The sequence below is a fragment of the Periplaneta americana genome, chromosome 15, assembly GCF_040183065.1.
Source record: "Periplaneta americana isolate PAMFEO1 chromosome 15, P.americana_PAMFEO1_priV1, whole genome shotgun sequence".
NCBI lineage: Eukaryota > Metazoa > Arthropoda > Insecta > Blattodea > Blattidae > Periplaneta > Periplaneta americana.
Genome location: NC_091131.1, coordinates 185,096,206 through 185,119,790, shown reverse-complemented (window position 1 = coordinate 185,119,790; position 23,585 = coordinate 185,096,206). Strand labels below are relative to the sequence as shown.

The 23,585-nt window shown below is 35.1% G+C and overlaps 1 protein-coding gene across 6 annotated transcripts in view; it reads right to left on the bottom strand.

Moving 5' to 3' along the window:
- LOC138715578 (uncharacterized) overlaps window positions 1-23,585 on the bottom strand; it is a 103,205-nt gene that overhangs the window by 12,128 nt on the left and 67,492 nt on the right. For 3 of the 6 annotated variants that reach the window (XM_069848648.1, XM_069848652.1, XM_069848650.1), the window contains exons 7-8: window positions 19,662-19,911; window positions 10,214-10,381 (exon numbers count right to left, since the gene is read on the bottom strand). In XM_069848648.1, the coding sequence (XP_069704749.1) occupies window positions 10,214-10,381; window positions 19,662-19,911 (418 nt within the window). The remainder of the gene's footprint in view (window positions 1-10,213; window positions 10,382-19,661; window positions 19,912-23,585) is intronic. The other 3 variants (XM_069848653.1, XM_069848651.1, XM_069848649.1) reach the window with 2 other exon arrangements.

Sequence of the window (23,585 nt, the reverse complement as noted above, 5' to 3'; positions counted from 1 at the left end):
ACATTTATGAAGAATTTTGCAGCAGTATGTCTGCAAATAATTTTGGTTAGAATTTCAATTCAAACTTTAATAAACAATTAAAATATTTTATACACTTCAGTTAATTACTGTACTGGCAAATTTACTGTAACAGAATTGAATTGTAACAGTTTTGAAGTCATCACATTACTACTGTATCTGAGTATACGGGTACCCGATACATTATAATATCCTTATTTACTTAAGTATAATTTGAACAATTATCAAAAGTATTAGTGGATGTCATGAATAGACAGTATTTACACATTTTGAAGAAAATAATTTGCCTCATGAGCAATACTGTGGTTTTAGGCAGATTTAGGCATGATAAATCAACTGCCTTAATGATAGAAAATGTTTTATAGGTTTTCAATACCGGTATCCTTGAATTAAAACAGAATTCGCTGACTTGTTTATGTGATTTGTGTAAGACATTTGATCACTTGCCTCATGATTAGAGACAGTCAAAATTCGTGACTCTCAAAATCGCGAAAACCTAAAAAAACAAATAAACATAGTTTAAAACATGATTCACACAAAAAAATATCACATAATTACATGTTTCAACTAGCGAAAAATCGTAAAAATCCTATGAATCGCGAATTTAGCACATTTTCTGTCATTATTCGCAAAAAGAAGCGAATTTCAGCAATTAATAAATACATTATCTAAATTTGGAAATTTTAGAAGTTCTATTTGAAAAATAGTCCTGAACTTTCAGTGCGAGAAGGTTTGCTGTCGTTACGTGAAGATCACAGTGATTTTGTGGATGGAGCACTCCAAGCTATATGGGTTCCAGTTTCTAATGTTGACTGTGAACGTTTTTTTTTTTTTTTTTTTTTTTTTTTTTTTTTTTTTCCCACAGTTCTCGTGTGTGCTAACAAATAGAAGAACAAACCTTACAATGAAAAACTTAAAACTGTTGTCTTCGTACAACTTTGAATGTTAAATAATGTTAAATATCTTAGAATTGTTGTCAACGTAAAACTTTGAATATATAATTATAATTGTCAATTATCTTAAGCAGCATAATAATTTAATAAAACATGGTGAAAATTTCAGGTTACTCAAGAAATTTTCGTTTTCACTCAAGAATTTTTATCCTTTTTAACCAAAAATTTTAGCTCCTTTTATTCAAGAATTTTGACTGTCTCTACTCATGATATAGCATATTGCTGAAGAAACTTAAATTTTATGGTATAAAGAAAACGAGATTTCCTTAATAGAATGTTTGCTATCTTACGAATAGGCAGTAAGTTGTTGATGTAGATTCATTTTCCGGCTGAGAGGCCGTGGTCTATTAGTTGGTTTTATACCAGACGTTTCGTCTGCAACTGCGGCAGACATCTTCAGTGGAGTGGTATCTGAGGTCGCAAGACTCTTCTCGGCGTACCTGAGGCAACTGATCCTGTGCCTGGTTGTGCGGGCGTATTTATAGTGCGGCTCGCGGGCCGAGGCCTGTTGTCGCTGCGGTCCGCGCCGCTTTGTTCGCTGCTCCCGTTCTGGGTTCCGTCCTTTTGTTGTAGTGGCTTCTTATCTGTTCTGTTTAGGACCGGGTACTAACACTTGTTTAGCTTTACGCCTTCTTCCTTGCGATTAAAGTTGTTGTTATGTTTATGTATTTCGATCGCTTCTCTATGTAGACAGGGGAAGAAGTGCGTCGTCGTGCTCAAGATGTCCGTGTCCTTGAATCTTATGTTGTGATCGCCCTCTTGATAGGCATGTGCTGCCACTGCCGATTTGTCGATCTGTCCTAGGCGGCAATTCCTACTATGTTCTGTCAGTCTCGTCCTGACGCTCCGCTGTGTAGTACCGAGACTGACAGAACATAATAGGAATTGCCGCCTAGGACAGATCGACAAATCGGCAGTGGCAGCACATGCCTATCAAGAGGGCGATCGCAACATAAGATTCAAGGACACGGACATCTTGAGCACGACGACGCACTTCTTCCCCCGTCTACATAGAGAAGCGATCGAAATACATAAACATAACAACAACTTTAATCGCAAGGAAGAAGGCATCAAGCTAAACAAGTGTTGGTACCCGGTCCTAAACAGAACAGATAAGAAGCCACTACAACAAAAGGACGGAACCCAGAACGGGAGCAGCGAACAAAGCGGCGCAGACTGCAGCGACAACAGGCCTCGGCCCGCGAGCCGCACTATAAATATGCCCGCACAACCAGACACAGGATCAGTTGCCTCAGGTATGCCGAGAAGAGTCTTGCGACCTTGGATACCACTCCACTGAAGATGTCTGCCGCAGTTGCAGACGAAATGTCTGGTATAAAACCAACTAATAGACCACGGCCTCTCAGCCCGGAAAATGAATCTACATCTATAGACTCCGGCCGTGAAAGCCTACACTGCAAGTAAGTTGTTGAATTTGAGGGGAAAATACCTTCCCAGTATAGGTCTACTGTTAATGTTGAAGTTGCTCAAGGCTCAATTTTGTGTGCATTTCTTTTTATTGTTGATGTCAATGATTTACCAGCTAAATTCCAGGGAAAATTATTATCTTAGCAAAAGGCACAACTGTTTAGAAAGTTGTTAATGGTGATTTTGATATGAGTAGCACACTTCTATGGAAATACAGGTTTTAGCATTAGGAGTGACATTGAATCTGAAGCGGCTGTAAGGTTACTAGGTTTCTAGATGGAAACTAGGCTTCTAACATGGAAATATCATACCCTTTTAACAACAGTGAAATGAGAGATGTATAAGGCTGGTATCTGAGTCCGACTACAAAAACGAAACAGCTGAACAGAATAAACCAAGAAGAAAAACAAAACGTGAGGCAGATAGAAGATACTGCTAACAAAGGATTATGGAAACAGATGGAAGTGGGTGAGGTCAGAAGCACAGAAAAGTCTAATGGAAGAAATGAAAGAGAAGACATGATAAGAATGAGCAAAGGAATGAAGAAACTGCCAGCTATTAGTGATTGTGAGGACAGAATAGTTAGGGCTTTTGAGAGGTTATTAAATGGCAAAATAGAGGACAGAATAGTGAGGAGGATGGAATTAGCTAGGAAGAAGAGTGCTAAAAGTGAGTGCAAGAAAGTCAGGGATGGCAAAAGTGACAGAATAAGAATGAAGAAGAAAGTGCTAAGTGTAAGAAGATAGTGTAACATAAACAAACAAACAATGGAGAAATAAAGTGAAAGAACATCTGAACAAATGAGAAGTGGAAGAGGGAGTAATTGGAAGTGTAATTAAGTGAATTAGATATTTCATGTGATTCAATATTTTGGGTTGGGAGTAGTATCCGGGGTATTATAAGTGTAGGAGTATTATACATATAAATTTACAGAAAGAGGCAATAAAAGAAAATTTAGGAGTGAAGCGGAGAGAAAGAGGTAAATATGTAAATAAATAGAGGATAGAATAAGAGGGAAATAATAAGTGATGTAAGTGTTGTAAAACAGAGAGATAATGGAAATGTAGAAAAATATTTTAGGACAAAGTAGATGGAAAAGAATGATTAAGAGTAGGTAGATCTGAGAATAGAGAATGAAAAAAGTAAATAAATAAAATAAAATAAAATAAAATAAAATAAATAAATAATGCAAATTATTAAGGAAAGGAATATGCAATATTAAACAGAAAAGCAGAAATGGAAGGGAGTCTGTCTAAGTATGAGAGAGAATAGAAGAGGATAGATAGGGAAGGATAGATAGCAATTCAGTTAAAACAAAAGAATAGAAAGTAAATTAAGAATGCTCGACGAAGGAATATATTAACATAAAAGGGTGGTATATATTACGATACGATTATGTTTCACTATTTTTCGAATCCTTATCTTGGCTCCAGCCTCAACGATTGCAGAACTTTACACTGTCTTTCTCTTCTATTTGAAATTCTGTGCACCTCAGCCCCAAGTTATCTATCGTCTCGTCTTGTGTATTTATGCTCGAACCATAACCTAAATACTCGATCTCAGATCATTGGCACATTGAGTATACTGCATCTTAACACTTCCCGATACTCTTCATCATTCACCCTTTCAATTTCTCGTCACTGGACGTTCATACCTCATACTTTAAGGAGCTGTCAGACATTTACTACTTTCAAAATCCAGTTGTGAAATAGACTGCTTAGACTGTGAGCTTTCCTAAAATATAATTTTTATTTTTAACATATAAATTTTCTTTATTATTTTAACAATTCGATTCACATTGCTATAATTTCTTTGATTTTTAGGATTACATGTAACTAAACTTGTTTTTTTTGTTACTATTATTATTATTATTATTAATTGTATATTGTTCCTGTATTTCCACCATTGTATTGCTATTGTTCTAATACTGGTTGAGTGGAAGAGAAGGCTTTATGGCCTTAACTCTGGTAGTAGAAATACATCTATTACTATCTATTACTATTTCTACTAAAGGATTGGTGCATCAAAAAGCAGAAATGTAAAGGTCCACCATAAGTTCGAAGTGTAAAGTTGGCTGACAAATATCATTATCATACCCGAGAACTACGTAAATGGTTATCCAAGATTATTTTTTTATTACAAAGGTTGAAACAGTTAATTCTTGCCAATCCTCTTTTAAATACATATTTTAGCTTGTTTCATACGCATTTAAATTATGGTAATTTACTTTGAGGTAATAGGTAATAATGCAGGTGCCCAAGATATTTTTAAGTTGCAGGAAAAAGCTGTTAACAGTACTTCAACTTTATGTTTGATCAGCCACTTTATTTATACATCAAAATAATTTAAAGCAAGTATCTTTTACTGGTGTGCATCTACATAATAGTAGAGGTTTTTGTTGATTATTTAACGACACTGTATCAACTACTCACAAGGGAAGGTTTTCAGTCAGGCACGATGGATTTGGCTAATAATGTAGACTGATTTAAGGTTCCTGAAAACGATGGCGAAGGTCTCACGCTTTGGAATTGTATATTTGTGAAAATACAGTAATTTTTTTAATCTGGATTGTATGTCGTTCTTGCGCGCAGCTTGCTCATAACTTACTTGCAGAAAGCAAAAGAGGCGAGGAAACTACTTTCTTCCATCACTGTTAGAAATCTAGAAGTGGAACATGTTCACATCTGCATTTAAGACGAAATGGATAATATTTAGGATAAATTCACCTGTTGTGTTCACACATGATAATGGGGTTCACCAAGAAATGTTCAGGACACAGCATCTTCCACAATACAGAGATCTTACAATAGCTGCTTCTTCACACTCATTGACACAACATACACTGCTTCTCACATGCAACCGTGTTTGAAGTACATTTTTTGAATGAAGGAAAATAAAGCAGAACTATTGAAATGCTTTGAAAGGAGTGAAGAGGGAAATGACTCGAATGGAATGATATAACAGTGAGAGAAGCTTTTGGTCTAAAAATTTGTTAAATAATAATGAATTTTCGTTTTTTATAAATTTCTTACAACATTTTGAGTGGGTTACAATGGAAATAAGAGAGAACACTAACAGATATAAAATAAATGTCGATGATGAAGAAGAATGTTCGTTTCCTCCAAGAAAAAGGCTGAAACTCAGTAGGCAAGTAAACCAGCCAGCAGATGCCAAAGAAGTATGCAATATCATTCTCAACCAATTCAATGGATGTTTCGTGCAGTCACATATGTTTGACAGCTTTAATATCCTTAATCCAAAGAAATTTGCTTCATACAGAAATAAGTTTCGAACGACCTGGCTAATATTTTCATAAAAAATTACAATCCTTTAATTTCGAAAGAAAAATTTATTAATGAATTATCAGTGATTTATTGAAAAGATATATTTAAAAACATTTCCTCTGTGTGGGATTTGTTCAGTTTTTTATGGATTACTCCTTGAAGTGGGCAAACCCTACGAATCGCAATAACAACATCTGTTTCAACAGCTGAATCAAAACAGAGTATCAGCACATTAAACAGAATAAAAACATTTTTCAGAAACACCATGGGTCAAGATAGGCTGAATTCGTTGACTTTCTGTCCTATTCATAAGGAGCATCTACATTAAATTCCGAACTTCAAAAAACAGGGTCATCAAAAATTTTGCCAACCAGGACAGACGAGCACATCTTCTTTATAAATAATTCTGCAAATTGATGACTTTAATGTTGAATTTGTATTACTATGTAGCTGGTAGTTTTAGTTGTATTGTGCTGAACTAATTTTTAAACAGAAACAATTAACTAAAGTTAAATAAAAAATCTTGGAGCATTATTTAACATATACCGCAAAATATGTGAAATATCCGGCCCCACCAACAAAACTGATCACGAGCTGCCACTGGCAACAAGTAAAGGAAGAATGACAGCAAGAGGACATAATCGTGATGTTCGAAATGATTCCGCAATGTTTCAAGTGAGACTCAATTTAGTGAGCTGAAAATATGAAACTTAGGCAAACATGGTTATGTTTCAACACTTAGACTTTGATAAGATTCCTACTGTTATATTTTAAAATTCTAGTAGGGGTCTAACAATCCCCGTTATTGTCACTGAAATAATACGATGGAGCAAAAGCATAGCTGACTGTAAAAATGCAGCAGGGGTAGTATGGTACCTAACTTACTGCATTAGGCACAAAATAAGAGGAAAAAAATAATTTTGTGTTAAAATTATTAAAGCACTTTGTTGGTAGATTTATGTATATGGACTTACTGGTACTTCAAATTAATAACTCTCCATATGGAGAATGTGATGCTACTACTAACCTCAATTTCGATAATTTCTGACTTATAACAACTAGGCGTCCAAGCACGCCAATTGACATACAGTATTATAGAAGACAGATTTATTCATTTCATAATATTCTTACAGTTGCTTTACAGCATAGAATAAAGAACATGTCCAATTCTTATATTTGACATAAAAATGTTAATCTGAAATATATTCAAAATTAATACCGATACCTTAATAACAATAACATATTATACAATGCAATATGTTTACCATTTAATAATATTAAAATATTTACACAGTACTGTGAAATGTCAAGAATTCATCTACAGAATAAAAAATGTGAGATATTGAGAAATTTTTTAGTTATACCTTAAATAATGCAGGGTTTTGGTTATGATTCTTAATGTCTTCAGACTATTGAAAATTTTTACTGCCATGTAACACATTCCCCTTTGGTATCATGATAAATTTGAGAATGGTGTATGAAAATCATTCTTTCTGCGAGTATTTATACTATATATGGCTGGATTAGTTGGAAAATTTTCTTTATTACATAATAGGAAATTTATTAAAGAGCATATAATTATACTGATTTGTTAAGGTCAGAATCTCTAATTTAAAAAAAAAAAAAGGTCTACATGATTCTCTAGCCTTTGCTCCAACTATTACCTATTCTAATTGCTTTTTTTTGTAATAAGAATAGGATATATTTTTACTATCTGCTGTCCACACCTGTGGAGTAACGGTTAGCGTGTCTGGCTGCAAAACCAGGTGGCCTGGGTTTGATTCCCAGTTGGGGCAAGTTACCTGGTCGAGGATTTTTTCGGGGTTTTCCCTCAACCCAATATGAGCAAATGTTGGGTAACTTTCGGTGCTGGACCCCAGACTCATTTCACTGGCATTATCACCTTCATCTCATTCAGATGCTAAATAACCTAAGATGTTGATAAAGCGTCATAAAATAACCCACTAAAAATACTATCCGCTGAATTTCCCCAAAATATTATTCCATAGGACATAATGGAATGAAAATAGACAAAATATATTGCCTTTAAGATACTGCTGTTGAGAAACTGTTGTAACGACCTAATTGCGAAGAAATATTTAGAAGTAAAATGTGCTAAAAGTCAAAAGGAGAATCACAATGGCAAAGGAAGCTTTTAATAAAAAAGGAGCATCTTCTGTGGATGTCTGCAGAAAGAACTAAGGAAGAGACTAGTGAAGTGCTTTGTGTGGAGTGTAGCAGAAACATGTATGGGGGGAGAAACATGGACATTATGACGAAGTGAAGAGAAGCGAATAGAAGCATTTGAAATGTGGATATGGAGAAGGATGGAGCATGTAAAATGGACAGACAGAGTAAGAAACGAAGTTGTGTTGGAAAGAGTGGATGAAAAAAGAAGGATTCTGAAACTGATCCGAAAGAGGAAAAGGAATTGGCTGGGTCATTGGTTGAGAAGAAACTGCCTACTGAAGGATGCACTGGAAGGAATGGTGGACAGGAGGAGTTCAAAGCAGAAGAAGATATCAGATGACAGACGACATTAAGATATATGGATCATATGAGGAGACAAAGAGGAAGGCAGAAAATAGGAAGGACTGGAGAATGGTGGGTTTGCAGTGAAAGACTTGCCCTTGGGCAGTACACTATGAATGAATGCCAGTGATGTGCGGTGACCCAACAGATTACCCAACCAGCCGCGTAGTCAAGTTTTCTTTTCCTTCTTACTATTTATATTTGATTCAAATACTTATAACATTACTAATTATAAAAATACGTTGGTATTTGGTACCAATTTTTTTTTTTTACAAAATCTATAAGATTAGGCCTACGCAACTACTGCCTAAAATTAAAAATACTATTAAGTTTTGGTAAGTTGTGACGAGTTATTCCATCTTGTTGGGGGAACATGTGGTAATCGTCGACCCAGAAATTCATCAAGAAATTTTGTGCGCTTTGATGATTTGGAGAAAAACAATGCAAGCCCAGAAAGAGTAGCAAAAAAAAATACGGCATTCAGGAATACTTGAAGCACTTTGGGACAGTGCTAAATTTAAACAGTGTGCATAACAGTGAACAAAGAGAGCTTGTGGAAAAGACGCCTTAATATTAGCTTGATGCCATGTAATGAAGAGGCCATCACTGCACTTCCCTCTGTGCGACAAGTTTCTTATTGCAGTTTGAAAAGTCTTGAATATGTCTTAAAAATAAGATCAGAATGTGTTGCCACTGTTTTGTCCTCACTTACATCACGGAGGAACACAAACCCCTCCACCACCCTTTCTTCAATTGTATATCGATAAACGAGAGAAAATTATGATTTATTCGAGGCGTCAGTTGTCTCATCAGCTAATATGGCAAAAAAAATTAGATTTCTGTAATTGCTGTTTAATTTCCTTATGAAGTGCATTGGCAATAGATTCAATTAAATCACTTTGAATATGATTTGATACACCTTTGAATACTGCAGATGTCTCCAAGTGATTTTTAGAAAAGGGTTGTACTGGGCGGTGTAGTCCAGGAGTTCTAAATAATTACCATGGTTGTTGGGCATTTTCGACTTACTGTTTCCTCTAAGTGAAAGTTCCAGTTTTGCAAGTAAAGAAATGGCGTTTATAAGCCTTTTCAGAATGTCTCTATTGCGTGTTACCTTTTCATTATGTAGAATAATACTTTTTTGTGTTTGGTCACTTAGCTCAGTTTCAATATGCACAGTTCCAAATGTCGCGAGTGCGTTAGAAGCACAAATATGTCCAATACCAACATCATGATCACGTATTGCTTTAGTTAAATTACTGTATTAGGTTTTGTTGCTGAATTAAATTATTATTATCACCAGACATAATCAAAACTTTTTATTGCACTTATATACACGTACACAATGTAACTACAAAGTACCGGTACAAACAAGTGCAAGAGAAACAGTATGTTTTACACTCATTCGACTTCACGCACACAGCCAGCCCAGGCAGGCTACCGGCTGCTTGGGGTATATGCATCTACTACAGCCTTGTGAGGCGTCCCTCATTGGCTAGAAATTATGATGACACGGATTGTCATGGCAACTTCCATGCTAACCTGCATTTAGCACTGCTGGCACGCTGGTGCCAGCTCGGAAACGCAGTTTGTGCATTGTATATGCCCCATCACGCGACTTACAATTAATAAAATGTTTTTAGAAACGATTCAAGACTTAATGTTTAAATAAACAGAAAGTTTAATCATGGATTTACGTAGATATCGTGATTCTTATAATCAATCAGTGCTGCCCAAGCCATGCTTGGGTTGCTTAGGTGGACTACACGTCACTGATGTGTCAAAAATGATGTGAAAAAGAAAATAAGATATGTACGTCTATGAACAGAGTTATAAGAACAGAGTTTATTCATGCCAGGTCTCAGAGCATGTACTGTATAATGAATGAAACAGGTTTGTTTTCTTTCAAATGTTCAAAAACATAACCTAAAAATCCTAAAAACTGAAATCGATATGGTCTTCCTACTACCATTTTTAAATACGTGCAAGATATATTACCTGAGCAACTTACCGACTGGCGTGACAAAATTATTTCCAGGAGGACTGGCTGGTTCAGGCAGTGTGGGGACCTGATACAGCAGCCAATAATGATAACAAGATGGCTCCTCCTTGTAGCCTGCTATGGTGTGTACATAATGTCCATTGGGCCACTCTGTTGCCTCAAAACTGCAAAACAAAATTATACATGAAGCTATTTTATGTGTAATCAGTGGTTGTGTTCCAATTTTCTAACAAACAGTTCTTTTGCTAATGACCCAAATTTCATAATTTTAATATGAAATATGTTAAGTAAGGTAGTGATATATTTATTGATATTAGTTCACAAAAGTACAAACTTAATAATTAAAAAAAAAAAATCTATATACAAAAGTAGTTATACATAATAAATATACAATTTCCTAAACTAATTAATTCATCGCAAATCTCAGTAATTAATTGTTCAAACTTGCACTTATGTCTAGTTTTAGTGCATGTGTAAACCAATCGTGATAACTATTAAAACTTTAAAACTGCTCCTTTTCACAATTTTCTACCATGAACATTTTATTTTTTTTTAATACTTTAAACATCTAAATTTATTCCACAACTTTCATATTTATGTTTAATTATAGGTTCACTTATGCCTATTAACTAATTATTCCGTGTCATCACACCGCATCCAGGTTAGCAGTTGTTGACATATAGCCAGCACACTGCAATAGCTGAATCGGTATTTCTCAGTGAGTACAGTAGGTCAGTCTAAATTCCTGCTATATGCTTGTCAGCAAGTTATTTGCTTATTTATACATCTTGCATCATACATGTAAACATACTTGACATATTAATTACGTAAATCAATATCAATTACAGTTACAACATTCTTTTCCATGCTCACATTTTCGTTTAATTCTATTCTACATTTTATTAAATTTATTTTATGTGTAATCTTATTGAAATTTAAAGTCCTGAATATACAAATTAATTTGATGTTGTCTTTATAAACAAAAAATTTTACTACTAAATACATCTTTCTTGTTCAGATAATTTTTTTTTTCTGGTTAAGTAAGGTAACAACAAGCACGTATAAATAAAGAGAAACTGCACAGCAACATGCTATTGAAGAATTATGTGTAGAGTTATTTAAAAACTCACAGATGTTGAGAGAAGAGAAATATAGAATATTTGCAACATCAACTAGCTTTGAATATCTAACCACACTGACAAATTGTTTGGAACATCTGAAAATGCACTTACACCCTCTAACTTTCCACTTCCCGAAACATCAACATAAAAGAAAAGAGATTCAAACATAAGATTCAGTATTGCCAATACCATACACTTGATGAAAAAAGTACAGTAGAACTTGGTTATAGCGACCTCATTTTGTGCGACACCTCGCCTATAACGTCAAATATTCTGTGGTCCCAACTAATTCCCCATAAGACATATGCTTTCCTACCTTGCTTAATATGACAAACGCATATGTGTCTACCTCGCATATATAACGTCATTTTCAACCTCAGTTTGGAATAAGATTTTCTGAGAACCGAAGTATTTTAAGAAATATTTTGTTGAAATCTGACCCTGACAAATTCTTTACAGTCTCCTTCTATCTTAGACCTCTGGAATGCAGGCGGATTCCCCATCCTATTGTAACCTGCCCGAATTCATGCGGTATTAGATCGGTTTTGATAGGAAGTTTTCACGAAGTGCACGCATTTTAACGCAGTATGGCCACTAAAAGAAGTGAGTGACACTTTAGAAGTCATTAGAATTATGACCATGTTCTATGAAACTAGGGAAGGGAGCAGTGAAATTGCAACTGAAATTATGAACATAGAACGTAATTTAGCCCTAGAAAGTGTGTACTGGACAAGTAGAAGACAACAGAGTAAAATGACTGATTACTTCACTTGTAAGTGAAGTAGTTTGGTGAGTAATGAACAAACTGTTTTAACACAGAATACTGTATTTATAATTGTACATGTATTTTATTGTGTTCATGGTATGCTTAAAAGTCAATACATAAATCTAAAATAAGTCTAATTAAGTTTGTTATTTTTCATTTTCCACCTCACTAGATTGATAATATGAATCTCGGTTACCACGACACTCGTTTATAACAACATAATTTTCAAGGTCCCTTGGATGTCGTTATAACCAAGTTCTACTGTAATTTATTGCATAAAAATGGAATTAAAAATTGTAGGACAAGTGTAAAAACAGCAAAATTAAGTACCGTCATTTCCCATAACTATGATCCAGGAACACAACTATGGTACATGATACAACTATTCAAAGAACATTGTAGAAGTAACACAGACCGTTTGTAGATAGCTGCAGTGACTTGACTTCAAACTATAGTATAGAAAAAAAATATAGATAAACGAGGTACTATGTTATGAAGTACAAAATTTGAATTGACCATAGTTGTGTTCCAGGACTATAGTTATGGGAAATGACGGTATCTTATTTATGTACTTAATAGTGTACAGGGTCTTTCATAAGTAACGAGTCTATTGAAAAATTTATTATTTTGGATAATTTTTTTATAATGATATTCATCCTCACGAGAAAAAACCCTTCCCTGTGCCGTACAGTCGATTTGGAAACAAACACCCTCTCCCCTCGCTGCCAGAGCTATTAAATGAAAGAATGGTTAGTGTTTTAAACCTTGATTAAAACACATAATGTAAAACCAATTTCAATTGTTGACAAATTATGGTGTACAATTTTCAAACTATCTTCCATTCACTGAATGCACAAATGTAAGCGACGTACCAACTCTTCATGGACTCTGGTGAGCATGTCATGCGTAACCATTTGTATCGTGTGTTCAATTCGTTCCATTAATTCAGGAACGGTGTGTGGCTTAGTCGCAAAGATAGATCCTTGATGAATCCCCAGAAAAAGAAGTCCAGGGCAGTTAAATCAGGTGATCGCAGAGGCCAACAGATTGAGCCTGTTTGGCTGATCCACCTATCTGGAAACACTTCGTCTACAGAGTAAATGCTTAATTTGAGCGATACTGTTTCCAAATTCAAACCAGGCAGCAATTTTTCTCATCTGCATTAATGTTAAGCAGCTGAGTGGCATTCTATCATTCCAGTCTATCACAACAATGTGTATAGGCATGGCCGTGTGCCATTATCTTTGGCATATAGAAGGCCATGCTCCAAGTCATTTTAAGTTGGCATCAAATACACATTACACATGGATAGGTGTAGCTTCCTCTGGCTGCAGGGGGAGGGAGTGTTTGTTTTCAAATCAACTGTATGGCACTGGGAAGGGTTCTTTCTCGTGAGGATGAACATGATTTCAAAATATTATCCAAAACAGTTGATTTTTCGATAGACTTGTTACTTATGAAAGATTCTGTATTTTGTAGTAGAAAGTCTATATATGTTTTAAGTTATGTTTTTAATAAGAGGAAGAGCACACTAACATGCATATTGTTGAGTGTTCACACTTTGCTATATCTTTTACAGAAACAGACCAATTTCTGCATTGTGTTATGTGGTATCTGTCGCAATGTGATTCACATAAAGAACACACACAGTCATCATCAGGTGTATGGTAGCAGGTTGTCTTGCATATTTTGTGATGGTAACCATGAACTGCCAAGCTTGTAAGCGTATGTCATAGATCTTAATTTGGTTGTGTCCATCCTCTATCACCTGAGCAGTAGAAGTCTGGCCATATCTCTTCTCTTTTCAGGTGTCTTTCTAGTAGATGGTCTGATGAGTTGGCAGTAGAGGGCGGTGAGAGTCGCATTCTGAGGTCTTCAAGTAGAAAAGTCTCCTTGGCCAGTTCGTAAACGAGCCAGGAAAGTGTAGCCTACATTTCGAGATATCACGGTTTCACTTCCTCAATGTGACTAGGTCTTTGAGACATAGTTTATATCAATTAATTCTAGTCTGTAACTGATTATCAGTATAGGGATAATTTTGCAGTAGAAAAGTACAGTGGCGGTGTCCAATGTGGGCATGTGAATGGTCTTTATTTCGAACATAGCTTTTGTTGCAACTGCAGTTCTGTCCTGTATATGAATGCGGTATGACGTTGTTGTTGGTTGTAGTGTGATCCCTAAGCACTTGAAGGAGTTGACAATCTCAAGTTGTTGACACTAGCGCATTATTGAGTCCTCTTTTGCAAGTCGGCCTCCTCTTCTAAAGACCATCTGGACTGTATTACTTTCATTCATGCATAAATGATTTTTGTCTGCCCATTCTGTCAAAGCAATCAAGCCTTTTTAAAGATCTTGTTTATGTGGCGATACAAGATCCGTATCATCTGCGTACATAAGCAAAGTTGTTTTCTCCGAATTTCGCTAAATTATGTTTTTGAACATTACATTTCATTGTTCTACATGTGCTATTAGCATTGAAACAGAAGGGGTAGAGGACTATCGATGTAATCGCAGATTGGCTTCAAGGTTGCAGGCATAATTATCATATTCCTGTTCTGATTGCCTGTATATTTGGGTGGGAAGTAACAATATAATAATATGATCACTTCAAGTTGTATTGTCATTTATTTTTGCATTATGTTTACTTCAATATTAAAAACTGGAGAATTTCTTGTTGAATTAATGTTCTTCCTTTCTGTAAAGAAGCTTACATTTTCACTTAAAAAAATTAACAACTGGTTCTACAAACTGCGACAAATTTAACAAGCGGTTCAGGCAAACCAGCTGAATGACATAACTGTGTGTCATCCATCTTGTAACTCTTAAAATAAAATACAATTCATAAGTACAGCAAGGCCCCCAACAATGTGACCTAAGGAACCAAAGTTGAAATTATGCTTCCGAAATGCTAACTTTACTTTTCTCACTTTCTATTTAAGGTCTTCAACATATATATATATATATTTTTTAAATCTTCCAGTGGTTGCGTACGGACTGCCGCTCCACTGAGAACTATTAATATGGTTTTCCCGCGTACCTGTCATCCCAGTTTCTTCCCAATTTTCATAGCTTTCAACAAAAGACTTCTCATTATTGACACAAATTTTAAGCTCTGAACTCGCATTTGCTTATCAGTTATTAACATTTGAGGAACAAGAGTCCGCAGCGACCTGTAATGTCAGTTAAATCTGCTGCAGTTACCATTGTTACAATCAGTATTAGAATATCAGTAATCAGTATAAGTTAGTATGCTTGTAATTCTATCAGTTAATAATGATCTAGGCCTAATCTAATCCAACCTAATCTAATCTAATATTCATTCATTCATTTGGTGTTCTGTCCAAGGACAGGTCTTTCACTGCAAACCCAGCGTTCTCCAGCCTTTCCTATTTTCTGCCTTCCTCTTTGTTTCTTCATATGATTCTTCTTCTTCCTATCAAGGATGTATCAACATCTAGGTTATTTAGCGTCTGAATGATATGAACGTGATAATGCCAGTGAAATGAGTCCGGGGTCCAGCACCGAAAGTTACCCAGCATTTGCTCGTATTGGGTTGAGGGAAAATCCCGGAAAAAACCTCAACCAGGTAACTTGCCCCGACCGGGATTCGAACCCGGGCCACCTGGTTTCGCGGCCAGACGCGCTGACCGTTACTCCACAGGTGTGGGCATCAAGGATGGGTAAATTCCATTCCGAGATTAATGGAATTGCGAAGTCCATCTTATTTGTGGCCAACCAATATATGATCCATATATCTTAATGTCATCTATCATCTGATATTTTCTTGTACCCCGAACTCTTATCCTGTTCACCATTCTTTCCAGTGCATCCTTCAGTAGCAGTTTCTTCTCAACCAGTGACTCAACCAATTCCTTTTCCTCTTCCTGGTCAGTTTCAGAATCATTCTTTCTTCACCCACACTTTCCAACACAGCTTCATTTCTTATTCTGTCTGTCCACATCATGCATTCCATTCTTCTCCATATCCACATTTCAAATGCTACTATTCGCTTCTCTTCACTTCATCGTAATGTCCATGTTTCTGCCCCAAACAATGCTACACTCCACACAAAGCACTTCACCGTCTCTTCCTTAGTTTTTCTCCAGAGGTCCGCAGAAGATGCTCCTTTTTCTATTAAAAACTTCCCTGGCCATTGCTATCCTCTTTTTCACTTTCTGGCAGCAACTCAAGTCACTGCTTATAGTACAGCCCAAGTATTTGAAGCTGTCCATTTGCTCTACTGCCTCATTTAGAATTCGCAAGTTTATCTTCTATGTTTTTCTTGCTGTGACCATGCTTTTCGTCTTATTTGCATTTATCTTCATCCAATACTGTTCATAGCTGTCATTTAGCTCCAGTAGCATATCCTTTAGTATCATCTCCTCTTCTACTAACAACTCCATATCATAAGAAAATCTTATGCACTTTATTCTTCTTCCTCCTACTATCACTCCTCCCATGTTCTGAAAACAATTTTTTACTAATTCCTCCAAGTAGATGTTGAACAGGGTAGGTGATAAAGGGCATCCTTGACGTACTCCTCTCCCAATTTAACTTCTTTCTGACATTTCTTCTCCTATCCTGACTTTCACTCATTGTTCCATAAAGATTACTGAACAGCCTTCTCTCTTTCCAATCCACGCCAATTTTCTTTAGGATCCCCATCAGTTTATTCCAATCCGCTCTGTCAAAATCCTTTCCTAGATCCACAAACACTACATACACTTCTTTATTCTTCTCCAGGTATCTTTCACTGATTGTCCGTTAGCAGTCCAATTGCATCTCTCATACTTTTCTCTTCCTGAAGCTAAACTGCTCTTCTTCCAACTGTTCTTCCATCTTAGAATATAAATGTCGATTCAGTATTTGAAAGAGAATCTTCGCCGAGTGCGATATTAGACTGATAGTCCTGAACTCCTTATATTTCTTGGCATTATTTTTCTTCGATATTGGTATCAACAATGTCTCTGTAAAGTCTTTAGGCCATTTGCCTTTCTCATATATTTCGTTGCATAATGACAGAATTTGCTTCTTGTGTTCACCCAAGGATTTCACTAATTCAATGCGGATTCTATCAACTCCTGTTGCTTTCCCATTCTTCATTTCTTCGTTTAAAATAGAAAGTCCTTTTTCGTCTTTTGATACTGCTTCTTCATCTTCTATAGCTAAGTCATCTGGACAGTTCCTTGTCTCATATAACTTTTCTACATATTTCGTTCATCTGTTTAGTATTCCTTGTCTGTTAATACAATATATACACATTTATATTATAATATATACACATTTATATTATAACTCCCATGCGTTGGCGACAAAGACGAAACTCGAGAAGCATGTAAAAATGTTTTGGTTACATGGGTGCAAGCAATATCATACGAAGCGTCTTGTCTCTTATCATCCACATAGTTAAGACTCTAATGATTGAATGATTTCGCACAGCATTTTTTTAAGATATATATTTTCCACAAAAATGTTTGTCCATAACTTCTTTATGACTCTAAATAAATTTAAACCGTTTTATTTGCTTGTGCAGTGCCAGTCCACAGCGACTACTATGTGACAGTAACTTAAGCAACTACTGTAGGGTTAAAGTGAGGGGTTGATCAGTCCTCTACAGAACGTCTATATTTTCCTTATTGGTCATTATTATGGTTTCGAAAACTGAATTTAGAAAAAGACTCAATTATGCAAGACTGAATTGATAGAAGTATAATTTCTAAAAGCAGTAATAAACTACAAATACTGGACAAGGAAAGAATGTAGGCCTAGATACAACCAGTGCTGTCATGGTAATTTTTCTATTGGCCATACGCCCCACCCCTTGTTTTTTCCCTTGAAATATATTTTATTCTCCTCTCTCAGTCTCTCCGACTGTCATTTAATGATTTTTTTTAATAATAAAGAAGAAGTAAAGAAATTGTTTTGCTTTACATTTTAATTGTAAAACAAGCTTGACTTAAAGAATACACCATGTAGCCCCACTGTAAATGCACACTTGTCTCAATGAATCTTGGAATGTGTATTTGCAGCATTTCTTGTTTTTCAAACATTATTTTATATAATTCTGGATTCTAGTGCTGCAGAGGTGGACAATTTTTGTTTATGAATATCAAACGAAATACATTAGGAACAGCAAGAGATGATCTAAGATCTGTACAGATCTCCGCGTACAAAACTTAGGCACCCATATGCCGTATGGCTCCATACAGACAAAATCTTCTCTTCCCCATACAATTAATTAAATAAATCGTAGGTTCCCATACGAAGTATGGCCTCTATGACAGCACTGGATACAACAACCACAAATCCACAGTAAAAACTGATGATGATACTTTCCATTTCGAGCTCAATGTAAATTTTTATCTTCAGTAGGTATCTCATCATTTAATTCTCACAATTTCTGAACTTAATCTTCTATTAAATCGACGATCTTTTCTTCGTTTTCTTTCAACATTCACGTTAGTGTGTGCTTAATCACAGTCTGACAAACACTAAAGTAAATTAAAATTGAAATTCAACTGAAAACATTAAACATACATACATATCTTCAGAGTTGATTTTCGTTACTCAATTAGTACATCACTCTGTGATTGTTTTTTTTTAATTCGGGAAATGAGCTTAAAAAAAAGAAAGAATGAAAGAATTGGGCTGGCTTGAATAATTGCAACTGTGCTGTATCTCAACATTCTACTTGGAATACAACTCTTTTAATAAAAAAGGTTTTAATAAGTAGGTACTTCTAGGGTAACCAGATGCCCTCTTTTGTCTGGACATATCCTCCTATTTAGACCTTTGTCCGGGGTCTGGGTGGATTTTAAAAAAATCGAGAAATGTCCTCCTTTTCGTAACTTGTATGCCTGATATTTTGAAATTATCTGATTTTACGCCTTTCTCAAGTAATTTGCCTGTAGGTGGCAGCAGCAACGACAGAATATACTCTTTGCCAATGATCATAACTCTCTTTGCTCCTATCTGTTATGCTTGTTGTTTTCATATGTAGCTAACTATAAAATCTTTTTATATTATCAAGTTTTGTCATAACTATCTTAGAGCACTCTGGTTAAAAAAGTAACATACCAGTACGCGAAAATGTCACATATTATGTTTCCAAAATAAGCTATTCAATTATAGTTTCATTGACTTTCATATGTAGCTAACTGTAAAAACATTATTATTAAGTTTTTTCATAATTATTTTGTAATGAAATAGATATTGATATAGTTCTAAGTATGATATGAGCCTAAATCTGTACTGTAAATATTTTATAATAAAATAGATACTGACATAATTTAAAATATAATAAGTCTAAATTTAAATACATATTTTCTGACCTCTTTTTTTCAAACAATGTCCTCCTTTTCGAACCTTTTATGCCCTCTTTGTTATCAATGTGAATCTGGTCCCTACTAGGTACTTCGGTATTTAAATGAAGTGAATAATTATCAAAATTAAAGTGTTTTGAGACTATCGGAATTTAGGAGGGTCTATACAGACCACATCTGGAGGCATCAGAATGTGGCTATCTATGTTTCAGTAGCGGTAACAAATGATACTCACACATAGTGGGAATCTTGTTCTGCAGCTATTTGCATTATGTGATAAAAAGTCGAATTCTTCTTAGCTGTCACACTGACGGTGAAATTCTCTGTCACGTTTGTTCCAACCCATAATGTATATGTCACAGTTGCAAGGTCATCTCCTTTAGGATTTTTTCGAGGAGTCATGCCTTCCACTGTCAAATTTGAATCCGCACTTGCCACAGCAGTAGGAGGAAGTGTTGTTGCTGTAGACGGATGGAGTTTAGCTACTGGAAGAGCAAAGATTTATCAAATATGAGTGTTATTTTGACTTTCCCTGAATTAAACATTTTGGTTATTTGTACAGTTTTGTTTCTACATTACATATAATTCATATAATCTACCTAAAGAATTATAAACATAAAATATGCAAACTAATAAAGGAAGAGAAATTAATAAAGTATAGAATAATAAATAAATACCACTCCGAAGATGGCCAAGTTGATAACCTCAACATGTTCCCAATTTTGTGTTTGCAGAACTATTAATATATGAAAAATACTCTAATTTCTAGCTGAAAATTTTCTAACAGGACTAGGAAATGTCTCAGAAAAAAATGAAGCCTATAATTTTATAGTGAAAATGACAAATAAAATGGTATGTAGATCCTTAAAGTCATTTTTGACATTTCATTTTGTCCTTGGAACAAAAGACAAATCGTGTTTCTAGAGTTAATTGCCACTGTCTAAACTATACAACTGAGTATAATAAAATATGATTACACATATTTCTCCTTCAAATTCATTATTATTGATGATTTTTGCTAGGATTCTACTACTACTACTTATATAATTTCAATTTTTTTTCCTCCCTTTTCATTGCAATCTGTTTTATTCTGTTCCAGTCTATTTCGACAGTAATTTAACATGGAGCTACCATTTGAAATAGGGGAGAGTCGGGTAGTATCAGACATCGGGTAGTATCGGACAGTGCATTTCTTTCATCTACTACCATATGGTAGTACCTGAATGACATGGTTACATTTCTCTATGCGACATCACAGAAACGTAACCATGTCAATCAGGTACTATCATCGTGTAGTAGATGAAAGAAACTCACTGTCCGATATTACCCGATGTCCGATACTACCCGACTCTCCCCTATATTTCTGAAAAAGCTCAAAAAAGATTCTTCTTTCTGAAAAGACTAGCAGGAAAGAAATGGGGATGCTCTAGAAATACTTTGAAAACTACATACAATAGTAATATGCGTTACAAGAGCGGTATGTTGAAGTTTTCATGTTCGAGGAAAAGTTTGAAAAAGCGAAACGTAGTTGAGCTTTTTTAATTTCCGAGAATTGAAAGAAAACATACCGCTCGTGTATCGTACATTATTTTGTGCGAAGATCGTTTATTACATACCTGAAAGAGGAATTTCTAATTAGTTGCAATGAAATCTCCATCTTGGTTTCTGTTCAATAATGGAAAATTTGCAAAACAAAAATATCTATCTTCAACATTGTTGCTTTAAAATGTTTTCTGTGTTTACTATACTCCAGCAGGCCGTGATATACGTGTCTTTTTTTTCCCCCAGTCTATGATGAGTCTGGAATCTTGTTGATTTTTTCACGGCTTCCTTAATGTTACTTGCATCACGAATGCAGTAACTTTAGTGGAATTGTAGAGTTTACTTTATTTTTGCAAATATTTAAAAACAATAATTAACAGTGCAATTTAGGTGAAATTGCAGTGGTAAGTTTCCAATTTATAATTATTACTATATTGAATGTCTCTAAAAATAATATGTTAAAAGCCTAAAGCAGTAAAATCAATATGTCACTTAAGCGGTAAGAAGAGGGAAATTGTTATGTGTGTTAGGTTGGGAATAATGAATGTGGAATTTTAGACTTTCTGCGGATTGGTTTTGTGTGGAAACCAAGCAAATACACATGATATAGCACAAAATGTTTTTACAGCCAGTGCTGACATACTGCGGAGAACAAAATAGAACATGTTCAAAACCAAGCTCTCAGGCTCATTACTGGTGGAATCAAAACAACTCCAATAGATTCTATGAGATTCCTCACTAACATTAACAGCATCAAAATGACAATAGAAGAAAAAGCACTGATTCAATATGAAAAACTTATCAGATTACCAGGAAACAATTGGCATTCATACAGTACTCTCTGTAGATTGAAAACTCAAAAAAGTTTCATATCCATGGTTCAAGAATTAAAACAGAAAATCAACATCCCGAATTTAAAAGAAAAAATAACAAGGTGCCGGTGCACGTGTTACGTGCTGTCTCTTCTCACTTTATAGATCTCTTGGATATGGATCAACAAGTTTTGATGGAGAAATCATTCCAATAAGTGAAAGTCTCAGGAATCTTCTATGCCACATCAATAAATTTAAAAATGCAGTTATACTGTCAGATTCCAAAGCAGCTATTCTATCAATAGCCTCTAAACACTCACCTTCATCTCAAACAGCAAAAATAACTAAAATGCTCTCTCAATTAATATCACTCAATAAAAAATTGTATTCCAATGGATACCATCCCATTGTGGAATCCTGGGAAACGAGAATGCGGATGCTTTAGCAAGGGCAGCACTGCTACTTACAGACCTGTTACTAAATCTATGTATTACTCTGTGAAAAGATTTATTAAATCTACATACTTGGACTTCAACAAACAAAATTTGTTATCACAATCTCAAGGGAAAAAAAAATGGAACTCTCTGCATCATAATCCATAGTTAATTTTCGATTTACCACGAAAATCATCTGTAGCTGCATTTAGATTGGCAACAGGCGATGACTGTTTGGCCAAACACCTGCATAGAATTGGAATATATCAGTCCCCTAACTGCCCATTGTGCAATTCAAATCAAGAAATGGATTCGGAACACCTCAAAATCTGTGCTTCAGTGGCTGACCATGACAATATCTTTGAAAAATATTGGAGTGCAAGAGGTCAAATGACTTTATTGTCAAATGCCTGGCATTAGAAAACAACAACATAATTACTGTATACGAAACAACAAGTCAAAGTCAGGATAGGAGAAGAAATGTCTGAAGAAAGTGAAATAAGGAGAGGAGTATGACAAGGATGCCCTTTATCACCTATCTGTTCAACATCTACTTGAAGGATTTGGTAAAGAACTGTTTTCAGAACATGGGAGGGGTGATAGTAGGAGAAAGAAGAATAAAGTGCATAAAATTTGCTGATAATATGTCGTTGTTAGTAGAAGAGGAGACGATACTAAGGGATATGCTACTGGAGCTAAATGACAACTGTGAGCAGTATGGGATGAAGATAAATGCAAACAAGACGAAGACCATGGTTGTGAGAAGAAAAATAAAGAAAACTTGCGAAATTGATTTGTTCATTAATCATCAATAAATTTAAATTAAGTTAAAATTTGAAAGCAAAGTCAGCATGGGTTAAAGCCATGCAATCAAGTAAAAATTTTACACAAGAGGAACTGCGATAAAACATTTGATACATGAAAAAAAAATCCCATATAAGGGAAACCCTAATGTAGAGCTTCTCGCTTAATGGTTGATGTAAAACAATATTAATTAAGACATTAAAAGAGGGATTGAAATTACTGAACTATTTACTATTGTTCACAGGATGAACTTAGCAATGCTGTAGGCTACTTTATGTTCGTGATGTCAAAGATCAACCTGTGTTGATTATCATAACACTACCAGTGTTAGAGATACAAGTGAAGATTCCACTGCAAGAATGATGGATGTCACTTTCTTGTCGAAAATGAACCAAGACTGTCAATGCATAGCTTAAGACATATAGAATGTACATAGAGAGTTATATGGCATTAACACTGATAGTCATTGTCCAGTAATGATCGGAAAATCACAGTTAAGCTTTGAGCGCTAAGCATTTCAAACTTTCAATTGCTTCTCCTGCAAAATGTATTCCAAATGACATCCAT